The sequence below is a fragment of the Colossoma macropomum genome, unplaced genomic scaffold (assembly GCF_904425465.1).
Source record: "Colossoma macropomum unplaced genomic scaffold, Colossoma_macropomum, whole genome shotgun sequence".
In the NCBI taxonomy this organism is placed as follows: domain Eukaryota; kingdom Metazoa; phylum Chordata; class Actinopteri; order Characiformes; family Serrasalmidae; genus Colossoma; species Colossoma macropomum.
In genome coordinates this window covers 2834616-2849063 of record NW_023494804.1, presented here as the reverse complement: position 1 = coordinate 2849063, position 14448 = coordinate 2834616, and the positions used below count along the sequence as shown (strand labels likewise).

Sequence of the window (14448 nt, the reverse complement as noted above, 5' to 3'; positions counted from 1 at the left end):
TGACGATACATATCAGACATATTTTTCACATTCTCGTCCCAATTTTTCACTGTTTTTTGCAATAACACTTGGTTTAGTGAGTCATTAGCTCCCCATTATTGTTAACGATTTGTTCAGATGTTGATTATGGAATGTGGCGCTTAGAGAGATGATCAGTGCTTTATTGATTGCGTTTCCAACGCTGTGGTGGTACATGCATCTGTGATAGGTCCGAGTTACAGAGGCAAGATCTCCACAGGTGTTCGGGACTGCACCAGAGGGGGCGCTCACTTTCCCAAACAAATTCCTATTGTAGAAGCGGGGGTCCAAGGTCACCAACCTTGACTCTGAACTTTTTGTTTCTTAGCAGCATTTCCAATAATATTGTACTGAAATGTAAGAGAAATTTGTAAATTTATACTAAAGTTCATGTTCCAAACAAAATGATGATACATATATAGTAGATATATCACATTTTCTTGTCCGCATACACACCCACATCCAACAAGAGCAGCCTCGAATACTCTCACAAGAGGCAAACAGCGACTTCTCGCCTCCTAATGTTAATCTACAGTTATACATGCTGACCGAGAGAGCACTTATACAGTCTGAGGGCAAAAGCTCAGGCGCTGACCCACATGGTGGGCAGATTTAGTCACAGGAATAAAGAGGAACCTCTACACATTCCTGCCATTCCTGCACTGTCAGCCTCTCTTTTTCCTCCCCACGCTGGACCAGCTGGTATCACTCTCCAACACACTGCAGGGACAGACACACACGTATCAACACGCTACACACACTGTGTGTGTTTGTTGTCCTGATAAAGCGGTCGAGGGGGGTGTGGTGGAGCTGTGAGAGGGCCTGTCTTGGGTTAAGATTAGAGGAATGTGACTGTGTTTCCATCGAGTTAGGGAAGGGCGTTTTAATCAAATTTAATATTTGAATTTGTAAGCTATTAATTGAATGTACACCATGAAAATTTACACCAAGAATCAGCCAGCTAGGAATTGTCTAGACAGTCCTGAAAATCGAAAGTTTGGTCCCATGATCAGCACAACAAGACAGTGTCCTGTATTCCAGAGAGAATTCCTTTTTTATGATATTTTAAATATGTGTAAAATATGTATATATAAAATATTGTCATGCTTCGCTCCAACAATTATTCCCGCTTACTTTTTAAACACTTAAAAAAGAAAAAATCTCACATGGTTGCTAAGGTGTTGCTATGTGGTTCCTATGGTACCTGAAGTGGTTGCTAGAGTGTTGCTACGTGGTTGCTGTGGTATCCCAGGTGGTTGCTAGGGTGTTGCTAATGTACTCCACATGGTTAATAAGATGTTGTAAATGGACTTGTTTCATCATGACATAAGCTGGGTGCGCAAACTTTTGCCCCCATTCATTCCTATAGAAAAAAACCCATTTAAACAATGATTATGCAAAATTATGATCATACATATGATCAAAAAGCTCTATACAAGTACATTGTTCCTGATCAGACTGAACAATCCAGAGTTGGAACACTGGCATATCTTGAAAACTGAGAAATGGAAAATAGAAAAAGATTAATATTCCATCAAGATTATTACATCCTCAAAGAGGAGGCTGAACATCTGACCTGAGAAAACGAAGAACAGCATTAGGAAAACTGCTAAACAGTGGAAAATGGAGGAAACCCTAAGAAATTATTGTAATTATAGTTATTTTCATGTTGTTCGTACCATATTGTTGTGGTTGCTACTTAGTGCAAAACTTTAATCATTCTGTTTCCAAAATAATCAAATAAAACTGGGAGGTGAAGTTTGAGATTACAGTATGCAATTAATCCTTTCCTAAAGAATTATCTAACATTATACCTTCTCTTGGAATGGTGTCCTGTTGAGGCGAGGAGACTTGCATGCACCGTAGAAGCAGAGAGCTATGTTGCCTGGAATTTTAACTCCTTTCAGGGTCTCCCATGGCAGAAAAGTCTTAGCAGAGATCAACAAACCATAGTCAGGACAGAAAATGGACAAGCAGACTGGTTCCACATTGGCGGAGGAGTCAGACAAGGCTGCCCCCTGTCACCACTTCTGTTTGTCCTACACACTGAGCATATAAGAGAAGCAGACTGTAGGAAAATGGATTCCAGATTGGTGGAAGAAACATCAATAACCTTCAACAGGCAGATGATACAACACTCACAGCAGGAAATCTGGAAGACCTGAAGGCCCTAATAAGGAAGGTTGTAGAACAGAGTGAAAAGATGGGTCTTTGGTTCAATATGAAGAGGGTCTTCCGACAGGAAAGACTGCCAACTTCCACTGATGGAGAAGATGTGGAAATGGTGGACAGCTTCTCTTTACTCACATCAGTTATTAACAACAAAGGATCCAGTACTCAAGAAATATGACACAGATCAGCACTCAGCAGAACAAAGATGAAGGAACTTCTTCAAATGCAACGATTTGTCTCTACAAAAAAAGATCAGGATTGTCCAGGCTGTGATCTTCCCTGCTGGACAATAAACAGGCGGAACAGGAAAAGTACTGATGCCTTTGAACTTTGGTGATGGTGAAGACTTTTGAGAGAACCTTGGACGGCAAAGAAACCCAACAAATGGATCCTCAAACCAAATCAGGCCTCACCTCTCACTCAAAGCCCAGATAACCAAACTGAAGCTCTTCTGAGAAGAACTGATTTATTGGAAAAGTCCATTATGCTTGGAAGAGATGAAGGTAAAAGAAGAAGAGGATGACCAGCTACAAGATGGCAGCATATAATCAGAGGAATCATGAACCAGCCATTCCGAAGCCTGAAGGCCCAAAGAGAAGACAGGATATTCTGGAGAAGCACTGTCCATGGGGTCTCCAGGAGTCGGAAACAACTTGACAGCACATGATAATAATGATGAAATCGTATTAACTGTTGTACTGCAGTAATATTTGCTTGATTAATATATGCAATAATAAGGGTTAATTTGATTCTAAAGGATTTTTATAGTGCACCTCTCCTTCTGCCTGATAACGGCATGTGATTCTGAGTGAGATTTAAATCTGAATAGTTTGTTTTTCTTCGTGATAAGGAGGGGTGGGTGTGTCATAGCGGCGGCTGTGTGTTAACAGTGGCCCATTTAACTGAAATGAGCTCCAGTTTACCCAAAACAAGCTGAGCTTTGATTACTGGAGGAATGATTAGCTTCTTATTACTTGAATTGCAGTAATGAGTGATTTTATGACAGTTTATAGTTTAAGACAGTTTGCTTAGGTGCCTGAGTCTAAGACAGTGCTGGAAATAATATAGTGGTACATGTAGTGCTGGGCAATATGACAACATTTCATATACATCATGAGAAATGGCATCATATCATGGATATCGTCAGTACTTAAAAAATCACTTTCCAACTGCATGTTTGATTAAAAAGAAAGCATAATTAGTCCTGTTTTATTACACATGTCTATAACCTAAGAATATCTCAGCCAGTTTGCATTGAAGTCCCTGTAGTTACTGACTAATAAGCCTCAGTATGTAATAAGCCTGAGATTTTAAGGGGTTAACTGGATTTAGTGCAGCACCGTGTGTGAAATGTCGAATACAAGTAATTGGATTCATAGTTTTTGATGGTTCAATCCCCGCCTGGGTGAGCACCCTACACTATACCAAAAAGAGTCCTTGGGCAAGACTCCTAAAACTACCATTGCCTACCTGTATAAAATGATCAAATTGTAAGTCTCTCTGGATAAGAGCGTCTGCCAAATGTCATAAATGTAAATATATTTTAAAATGTGGCCCTACTTTGTCTGTTCTAACTTATCAGATGCCATAAAAAATAAATATTGTGACACATTGTGTATCGTAAGAAACGTCTTGAAGTATCGTGATATTACATTTTACCAACACCTCTAATGTTGTGCCATGTTGTATTAATAGTGTCAAAAAGTGAACAGTGTTCAATTCACAGTGCATATCCTCTCACAACTCTTGTATAGGAAAAAATAATAGTAGTATTATCATCAGAACAAAAATGGATTGTCTTCTTTTTATCATTTTTTTAGAATTTGAAAATGAGAGGTGGTTTTTACAATGTGTTCATTTCATGATGAATGCGCCAACAGAAATGGTCCAAAATGACCTCCTGCTGTATGTTAAGCCACTCAGACTGAAACAATGGCCTACTGTTAAATACCTCTCTCTCTGTCTCTCTGTCTCTCTGTCTCTCTCTCAGGCTGAAGTTGTGCTGTCTCTGTTCCGCACTGGAGGGATTCCCGTGTGCGTTAGTGTGGTGAGCATTGATTCACTGATTGGACGCAGTGGCGTCAGTTTGCTACAAAATATCCAGATTGTATTGTCGCCCACAATAACACTTTATTTGTGTTTGTGTGTGTGTGGGTGTTGCCCCAGGCTGGATGTATCACGCAGCAGAGCAGTATTCTGGGCGGTACTCATGGGACTCCTTCCCCTCCGGTGGCTCCAGCAGAGCAGCATGGGCTCCTAGCTCCGGACGCAACTGGGCTGCTCCGTCCAGGTCCGCTCTCAGTCCACATTTAGGCTGGCTTTACTTGGTGAAACTTCCTTGCAACTAGTTGCAGGTTGAAACATAAGTTAACTTATTTTTCAACTTTGAGGTTACACAGCTGACTAGTTAAGCTAACTGGTTACCAACAAATAAGCACATTTTGTATGTTAAGCTTCATGAAGCTCACAGTTGTTATCATGGCAGCATCTGGAGGACCTGCAGTTGCACAAAAGTTTCAACATGTAAGGCCAGCATTACACAGTCTCTGCCCTAATCATGCACAGTACAGTCAGTACACTGCTGAGGAGGCATGGTGCTCATCTTTTTTAAATGTGTTGTTTTTAGAGAGCTATTACACCTCATTTAGATTCCTGTGTTAATTCATGGAAAAACACCACCCATCTCCCTTCATATAACAGTCCCACCCCTTTTTGGGAAGCTTGGTTCTATCTGAATAATCTTGGTCGCTTCCATACAGACCTGTCAGAATTCTGTAGTCAGCATCGCCCCAATTAAGATCTCAGAGTGTGAGCTGTTTTTCTCTTTGGGAAAAGTAACTGCTGTTCTTGAGAATCACCCTTTGGTGAGCAAAAGTCTTCCAAAGTCAGTAGAGTGTGGTCCAAAAGCCTGAGACCACACTGTAAATCTTGGATATTTTGCATTGAAATCTGAACCGAAAAGTTTAGAATTTTGAAAAACGTAAGAAAAAAAAGTTTAGTCTAGGACGCCATTCAAACTTATGACTTGTCGTCAGAGGATTTTGAACTGACTTGTGGAGTCCACTGCCAGCTCAAGTTCACACTGTCATTAAAGCAAAGAAGGACATGTTGAATTCTAAAAAGTTCTGAAATTCTTGTTCAAATTTCAAAGACTTACGCCGACAATATAATTTGTAATGAGAAACTTTGTACAGAATTGGAAAGGAATGCAAATAGAAGCATTTTCACCGGCGTTCTCAGACCTTTGGACCCCACTGTACATTTTGTCCTTTTTTGAGTTACGAGTTTGTTATGGACTCGACATACAGATATGCGTAAACACTGCTGTGCTTTAAATGGACATAATTAGACAAGCAACCTCACCAAAATACCCCACACAAACCAGCGAGCTTAGTCAGGTGTGGTAGTTAAATTGCCTTATCAGTAGTCAGCTACAGTCTGCTGTTACAGAGTTGAAGTACAGTATTAAACATTTCATGCGGTGTCAATTCAGGGCACAGCAGTATTAGTTTGCACGTGGCATAGATGTAGCTATATTCATACCAGTATTTTGACTCCTTTTTTTGATCCAGTGCCATTCGGGGACAAAATATGCATAGGACAGAACTGCTTTGGGACACTTGTTTACCACAGGGTGTGATGGCGGCAGGGCATTTTTCCCATAGAGAAAAACAGCTTAGCCCTGGATATTTGGGCGTGTTGCCAACTACAAAATGACACACGATTTCAGTCGTTCACAGAGAAGCTCCAACTGCATTGCCTTTGCTTTTGCTGTGCAGAATATAAAGTGTTTACCAAGTAATTAATAAACAATTAAAATTATTTACCTGTCACTACTGAACTTGTATGTTTCGAGTTGTGGTGATAATGTACATTGTACATGAAGCTGCGCCTCTAGAGGATTGTCTGCAATTTCATATCTTTTACCCTAATCGAACACTAAATATTGCTATGCTCATCTATCCATCACTCCCTACATCCACAGGGCCAGCGGAGGAGTGTACCCACCCCAGCACCCCGGTCTGAGCCACACATCAGGAAGAAACCATCATAAAGCTTATAACAACAGGTCCGTCTGAGCCAAAAAAAAAACTGCACCAACTTATGGCTTTCAGCTCCTGCCCTGAAGCATACTCCCCAACACAACACTTCTGTTCTTCTATATATGTCATAATTGTCATTTTGCAATAACATACTAATGCAATAACATAAATACACAATCATTTATCACCTTCCTTTTTAATTTGACCATCTTGAATCTGCATTTGTGATTTTTTTTAGTCAAAAGCTTGGCAAAAATGTTAATGCACGGCCATAACTTTTCATCAAATTCAAATCAGAATAAAATATCTGCTCTTTAACTTACAGACGTAAATGTGGTGTGGACGGAAAGTTTGGAATCTGTGCTTTGCACACAGTTTTGTCTTATAATTTGTATAAAATGACAGCAGGACTTTATCATCACTGGTGAAATGCAGCTCCTAAGGTTACTTGCAGCGTGATGAACATCATATGTGTACTCTTTTGTTTAGACCTCCAGAGTCAAGCAGGGACAGAGCTCACGGTCAGCCCAGAGAGAGAGGCCCCGGGAGGGTCCGGCCAGCCCCACGGCCTTGGGGTCCAAACCACCAGGATACGGCCCGGGCCACTACTAACAGCTACAGCTCAGGATGCGGAGGAACTGTCTCCAACAGCAACAATCACGCCAGCCAGCCTCAGAGGGTGAGAGACAGAGTGAGCGGACACTCAGCCCACGTCACTCAGATCTGAGTAGATCACCTGTCGAATGCTTGGAAGGCTCAGATGAAAACTTTGTAATCATGGTGACCCCTGGTTTCTATCACAACATCTCTGCCTTCTGTTTTCCTCAGTATGGAGGCCCTCACCAGCAGCAGCGCCCCCCACAGGCACAGGGAGAGAGATGGAGTCCAGTGTCCCCATCCAGGCCTTTCCAGAGTCCTTCTCTCAAACGGCCAGCCCCCCCACACAGCGACTCAGCCCCTCACCGACACCCTTCCCCATCCAGAGACGACTGCCCCAGCAAGAGGAGTAAAAGCAACAGCTCACACCAGGTCAGCACCTTTGATCATTCACTCAGCAACAAATCACCCAAATTTAGTCGATGTAGCAAGTTGTGTTTGGTGTCTGTAGTTTGCTTCTTTAGTTTTGCACCGGAGCTACAAGGCTAATGTAGCTAACTAGAAATGAAAGCCCACCAATTAGCATCACCTGCATGCCTAAATGATCACATGCAGGCTACAAACCATGTCAAGATGTTCAGTAATCTCTAATAGACCTGATTATGTGGTTTCTGACACTGCATGACACACTGTTTTCTATAAACATGGGCAAAAGTTTGTTGCTAAAATAGTAGCAGCCATCCTGGAGCCTGAAATTTTGCCTCTACTTTTGTCCATGTTTATAAACAACAGTCAGTCAAACAGTATCAGAAACCACATAAGAGAGTTTGTTAGAGATTACTTAACAACTCAGTACGATTTGAGGCGAATGTGTGATTTAGGCATGTAGTGAACATGATGCTAACATGGCAGGTATAAGCTTCCATCACTAGATAGTCACATTAACCTTGTAGCTCCAGTGCAGAACTAAAGAAGCAAACACCAGACACAAGATGTCTTTTCCCTGATCAATGTCACTTTGGGAAACAGGAACATTTTGCTATTTTTTTTGACATGTACATCAACTTTTATCAAATCAAATAAGGTTGTTGTTGATCAGTGGTTCCCTATCCAAGACCTGGAGTATCCTTGTGCTTTCCCTGCTCTAACACAACCACTTTTAAGAATAGTTGGATCATATCTGGTACTGCATGTGCAGGGAAGGGGAACTGTAGGACAAAGGTTGGGAACCACTGTTTTATTGACTTTCAGTCACTGAACAAGTGCAGTTTAGCACCATCTGCTGGTCAGGACAACTACTGCCAGATGCAGTGCTGAATTGCCATATTGTGTTTTTTCATTTTTCAGGCTTTCACCCCTAGAATGAAGCATCCTATGAACCGTCCTCTACTGTCCCACCCCCCTCGCACCTGGAGTCCCCCATATAGAAATTCTGCCCCCTGGAGTCAGTCAAATAAGAGGCATTCTCCTTCACGCTTCCAGGTTAGACACCAAATCCCATTTTATTGCCCCATTTTGTTTTGGACTTATATTGCAAGATTTAAAACATAACAAATATTCATTCATAACCATTATTTTATGTAACACACATAAGTCACATAATATCATTCACTAATTAGAAACTTATTTTTAAGCTGAAACAGGTGTTTTAGAATAGGAACAACGCACATACTGCATGCAAAGTTGTTAAGATTTTAATGATCCTTTCATCTAATTAAATACCTCCTTCCGCTCTAACCTTGTCTCAGCAGGAGTCTAATCAGTCCAGCAGCAGAGATCACTCCCACAGGACCCATCCGACCTCCCCTGCTCTCTGTGGCCCCAGCCAGGCCTTTCAGAAACCAGGCCACAACAACCCTCGAGATCACCCGGGCCTCCGTGGAACCAAAGGGGACTGGGGGCGTACCGTTCCCCTCTCACCAGCAAACTTCACCAGAGTGCCTTACAGCCCCCAGCACCAGCCCCCAGCGCCAACACACAGGCATCCAGATGCATCTGGCAATGGGACTACGGTGTTGCATCCCAGCCATGGGTCACCCACAATGGCCTGGAAAAGCCAGGATCGCCCTGCAAAGCAGAGCAGTGTGAGTGTCTTTCTTAGAATCCCTAATGACTTGTCTTTTTTTTCTCTTGAGATTTTTTTTGTTGTTGTCACTGTCATGAGAAAACTTTGTCCAAAAAAGGTAACTTTTGTTCCAAGACATTTTCCTCAAACTCACTGCCTTTTTTAATCTTTGATTTCAAAACTGAAAATAGCTAGCCAATTAACTGTCCTACTGGTCTATGCTGTTCTAAGTGAATGGCTAGACTTCTTTCTCTGTGTCTAGAGAGTGAAAGACACAGAAAAATATAGTGTACCAAAGCAGTTTTTGCTCAAACTTTTGCTGCTAATACCATATGGAGGAACAGAACAGAATAAAAATAATAATTGAAAATTCCTCAAACACACATTGTTGAACAATAAGAAATCAGATTTTTGCTATTGTTTTATTGCCTGTGATCTATGTTGTGGTGTGTTTGTTTCTATACAGGAGACTAGGCGCTCTGGTACAGGGCTGGATGGACGGCAGCAGTCACAGGAGCCGAAAGAGGAAGGGAGGCGCCACGGCACCGCCAAACACCCCCAGCCCTATGGTGCTCCCTGCGAGAAAGACCACGGCAAGCAACGAAGTCCAGCTACAGAGGCCTCTACTGCCTCTCCAAGTCCTGAACCTGGATCTAGTTCTCACAGGTCAGAGGGGAAGAAGAGCAAACTTTCCAAACACCGGAGTCCATCTAACTACATCCACTCCAGCTCCTCTAACCACGACAGTCAGGAGAGCTCAATAAGCCGGCTGGATACGAACCTGCAGAAACATGGCCAAGCCAAGAAGAGGCACAGGGAGCGTGAGAGAAGGAAAGAAAAGAAAGGTGAGGATGGGAGGGAGAGGATGGAGAGAAAACTGGAGGCAAAGAAAAAGAAGAAAGAAAGGGAAGAGGGAAGAGGGCATCGGGAGAGGAAGGGCATGCATAGAAAAGTGGAGATGGGGTTGGGACAGAATGAGAAGAAAGCTAAAGATGCGAAGAAAAGACAGAGGAGAGCGGAGAGAGATGGCATTAAGAAAGGGGAGAAAGAGAAAAGAGAAATATCTCACCAGACTCCATCGTCTCGCTCTCCAAGTAAAAGCCCTCATTCAGCCATTTTTCAGTCTACTCCATCTCCAGCCGTCTTGCATACATCATCATCCCCAGCCCGTGAATATGTAGAGAGTGGAGGAGAGGAGGAGAGCAGCTGCCATTCTGACTCTTCACACACCTCAGGGTCCGTCCCACCCTCCTCCACCCCTCCAGCCAATCAGAGCCATTCAAAAGATACTGCCAATAATATGACCTCAGATAGTGATGACAGCCTGCCCTCCTCTGAGCCTATGAGTCCTAACACCAGCAGCTTCAAGAGGCCTCAAGAGGAGCAGTCTGACCTCAAAGTTTTTACCTCCAATCTGCCTGCTAGCAGTGAGCAGGAAATTCCCATTTCGGATGCATCCACTGGTTTTGAGAAGAATGTTCCCCAGCAGCCTGAGACAAGGCCCCAGCATGCTCCAGACCTGCTGCCTGCCCATGGCACCTGTACAGATGACCACCTGCGGCTGGACCCCTCAGCCAGCCCCCCTGTCCTGAGCTGGCAAGGTTCCCCTGTCTCAGATCTTAGTGAGGAAGAGGAGGATATAATGATGAGGAGGCCTGTGCTCCAGCCTAGCCCCACACACACCTCTCCACTTCAAGACCCAGAAGAGCCCTGGAAAGAACCTGGTGAGTCCCAGAGAGGCTTATGAGGTAGCATTCTGTAGCTGATAATTACATATGCCTAAAACACAAAAATGAATCACTAATCAACCAGAGCAGTCAGGTTCAGATCACTCCTTAAATTAGCTATTCACAGTAAACATATGTTAAATATGTCAAATGTTTTCATTGTCTATTCCTAACAATGTAAGTAGGTTCTGGTTGGGATATATGAATACTAGACATTTGAATACCTCACTCTCATAACAAAAAATCTCATTTACAGGAGAGTCTTGGCCAGACTACCGCCATAGTGACCTGGCCAAACTCTACGGCCTTGATGAGCCTTCTAAGTTTGTAGAGGAAGAGGAGGATGAAGAACATGAGGCAGAACAGCAGGACAGCAGCACAACAAGCTCTCAGGTCACCCAGAGACCCCACCTGCACCAGACTGATAGCATCTCTGGCTCAGGCAGCCATAGGTACACCTACAGAGGTGGACCTTTTGGCCGGCCACCTCCAAACGCCCTGGGTGGGGTCAAATACTCTTCCTCGCTTTCGCTGGGCCCAGAGATACGGCCTCCAGACCAACAAAGCCCAACCTCAGCATCCCCAGTGGCTGTATCTCCAATGGCTGGGTCACCAACTGACCCTTTCCCTACTGATCTGACCCCAGCTGACCTGAACCCAAGTGGCCTGTCCCAAACTGTCCTGCCCATTGCTGATCTGTCTTCAACTGGTCTGTCCCAAACTGACCTGTCTCCAGCTGGCTTGTCCCAACCTGTCCTGAGCCCAACTGGCTTGACCCCAACTGGCCGATCCCACACTGGTCTGTCTGAAACTAACCTGACCCCTACTGGAGTAGCCCCTTCCCAGAGTCCCTCGGATCTGATTTCAGAGCCTGAGGATGACAAAAAAATGAAGGAAGAGAAAAAGGAGGACAGTAGGGCCCACAAGGAAGTCAGTGACAACCTAATCAAACCTGTAGAATCACACAGGGAGCCTACCTGTACCTCACTGGAGGAAGAGAAAGAAGCAAAGATAATGTCACCCGCAACCCTGCAGGCCAGACTGGCCCACAGTTGCGAGGTGCTGTTGACGCAGAGCTCTAATCCTGTCTCTGTCCCCATCCCAGAAGAAACGAGTGGAAAAAAAGAGTCCAAAACCATCAAAGCGACTGAGAAGGCATCAGAACGAGTCAGAGAGAAGAAGGGAGAGCGTGAGAGGAGTCAGAAACAAAAGCTTGGCAGCAACCACCAAGGTTCACATGTAAGAGAGGGCACAGGAAGAACACATAAAAAGCAGAAAGGAAAGACTGAGAATGAGGCACAGTGCTGCTCTCCAAAATCTCTGCCCCTTTCCTCTACCTCCGGTGGTCGTTCCAAGCAGCTCAGGAACAAGCAGGCAGTGACTGTAGAGAACATCAAACAACGGACTAAAGAGGCAGAGAAAGAGAGGGAAAAGGAGCGAGAGAGGGGGGAAGAAGAGAGAGTCAAACCTGCGGAGGAGAATGAGAACAAAGACAATGGAAGCGCATGTCTGACACAAGCCACAACAAAAGCAACAACCAACACAAACACCTCCCCCAGTGCAAGTGGCTCCAGCAAGCCTCCATTGAGCAAAGCTGAGTTGCTGAGGCTACAGGGCCTGTCTGCCATACCTCTGAAAGAGCTGAAGATCCACCTGGTTAAAGTAAAGAGCAATGGGAGGCAAACATTCATTGCCTCTGAGATTGAGCAGAAGAGGATTCCGCTAAATGATATCAGTATTAAGAACACAGCAGCAGAGATCATCGGGGCCTGCAAGTAAGCCTCAATGCTTTTGCTTGGCATGAGAATAGAATCCCTGCACATTTGCACCTGTTACAGTAATTTCTCCAATTTACATGAGCCATCCACTGTATTAGAACTCCCTACCTTGTACTTCCACTCACTGGCTACTTTATGAGGTCCACCTACATTGTACGTCCACTATATACGTGTACAATTACAGACAGTTGCCCATCTGTCATAGTGTACAATTTGTCAGCTACCTGGTTATCTATTCATCAGTTTCTGACAGTGTCCATTCTTAGCACAGCAGTGATAAGTACATGCCGCCGAAAGTGTCTCTGTGGTCAGAAACCAACTGTGGATAAAAGGCTAAAAGATGGCTAACTCAAATTGTTCATCAACAAGCAGAGGTGCCCAATCCTGAAGATCTACCACCCTGGAGAGTTCAGATCCAACACACCTGGATCTGAACTCTCCAGGGTGGTAATATTCAAATCCCCCTGAAAGTTTCGCCACCTAATTTAGGTGGGTTAGCTTAGAGTTGGAGCTAAGCTGTGCAGAGTGGTGGATCCCTAGGGCCAGGATTGGGCACCCCTGGGCATCCCAGTCTCTACAACAGCAAGGTGGAATTACAAGGTTGTTTCTACTGACATGTGCAGCAAGTATGCAGACTCAGTATTCACTTATAGTGTTTGCGTATTGGTGCAACTCAGTTTATCAACCTTCTCTCTCTTTCTCTCTGACAGAGGGGCAACAGTGAAGGGCAAATTCCACGAGTCCTATCTGTTGCCTGCACTGTCAGTAAAGCCTGTATTAAATGTGGAGTCTCTCATACCCCGTGAGAAGCTCAATCCTCCAACACCCAGCATCTACGTGAGCATAAGATTCTTGTATCTTTTGAACAGACATCTATGTGCTTTGACATTGATTTTCACTGGGCAGTGCAAAACGGTACAGTACAGGTACAAACCTGTGGACATGCATTTAGTCATCATTTCCACTGCTGAGTGAACCTGCATCACATGCATTGTCGTGCATCGTCACTTAAGTTAGATAACAGTTATTTATATAGTACTAGCTAGCCAGAATCGCTATCTATGACTCTTCACAGAAAACCAGAAACAGAGTAAAATGTCAATCAAAATGTCAGTCAAAACGTCAGTCAAAAACTCCATCGTTGCTAGCCAGCCTTGCAAGAAAAGTCATGTTACCACCACACAACCTACAGAGAACCTCACCAACGTTCGCTGTCCTGTTGTGCAATGGGAAGCAGACGCGGATACTCATTCAGGGTGCAAACAGTTATAGGTCCAGACTAGTAACCGTACCTTGCTGTACTGCACTGTCCAAGGGAAATCACCTTTAGAAAACTTGTGTTCATTGTCATAGTATGTTACTCCCTGCTGACTCTGTGTGTTTGTGTGTGTGTTTAGCTCGAGAGTAAGAGAGATGCATTTTCTCCAGTGTTGCTGCAGTTCTGCACAGATCCCAAAAACCCTGTTACTGTTATCAGAGGCCTGGCAGGATCCCTCCGGCTTAGTGAGTACCCTCTTCGCTCTGTCTGTATCTCTCTCTCACTCACACATAGAGGCTGCCAGAAATAGAGGGTTGACACAGTTGGATCGTTTCCATAAAGAGGCTTAACATCATTGTATCGTTGTCAGTCAATCCTTGAAGTGCATCTTTAAAGACTATCCATCACACAGAGAACCTTCCCTTTAATCTGCACTTCACATTAGTGTCGTTTTTTGCAATGTTGTTATCCCACACTAACATAACCATCCGTTCACATTAGGAGGTGGCCAATCGCTAATGTCGCCACAATATTGATTCTTGTGGATGTGTTCAAGGGTGCTCTTGTTGTCGTTTTTGGCTCTGTACACTGTCCAGCTTCTGATAAGAAGATGTAAAAAAATATTTGCTATATATGTACCACTGTTTTGTTTAAAATATTAACCCCACCAACATTCACAGTCCTGTTGTGCGATTGGAAACGGACACAGATAGTTTCTCTTCCTTTTCTGTGATACTATTGGAAATAGGAACAAAAAGTTGGTAGGAGCCAAAAGTTTAGAGAGCAAAGC

At 43.8% G+C, this 14448-nt stretch overlaps 1 protein-coding gene across 15 annotated transcripts in view; it reads left to right on the top strand.

Moving 5' to 3' along the window:
• kdm6bb (lysine (K)-specific demethylase 6B, b) overlaps positions 1 to 14448 on the top strand; it is a 70202-nt gene that overhangs the window by 40265 nt on the left and 15489 nt on the right. For 7 of the 15 annotated variants that reach the window (XM_036594552.1, XM_036594553.1, XM_036594560.1 and 4 more), the window contains 11 exons: positions 4181 to 4237; positions 4357 to 4480; positions 6176 to 6259; positions 6723 to 6912; positions 7062 to 7262; positions 8178 to 8312; positions 8579 to 8914; positions 9362 to 10619; positions 10879 to 12397; positions 13111 to 13237; positions 13798 to 13903. In XM_036594552.1, the coding sequence (XP_036450445.1) occupies positions 4362 to 4480; positions 6176 to 6259; positions 6723 to 6912; positions 7062 to 7262; positions 8178 to 8312; positions 8579 to 8914; positions 9362 to 10619; positions 10879 to 12397; positions 13111 to 13237; positions 13798 to 13903 (4075 nt within the window). In that variant the 5' untranslated portion in view covers positions 4181 to 4237; positions 4357 to 4361. Of the gene's footprint in view, positions 1 to 4180; positions 4238 to 4344; positions 4481 to 6175; positions 6260 to 6722; positions 6913 to 7061; positions 7263 to 8177; positions 8313 to 8578; positions 8915 to 9361; positions 10620 to 10878; positions 12398 to 13110; positions 13238 to 13797; positions 13904 to 14448 lie in introns of all 15 variants that reach the window. The other 8 variants (XM_036594555.1, XM_036594551.1, XM_036594556.1 and 5 more) reach the window with 2 other exon arrangements.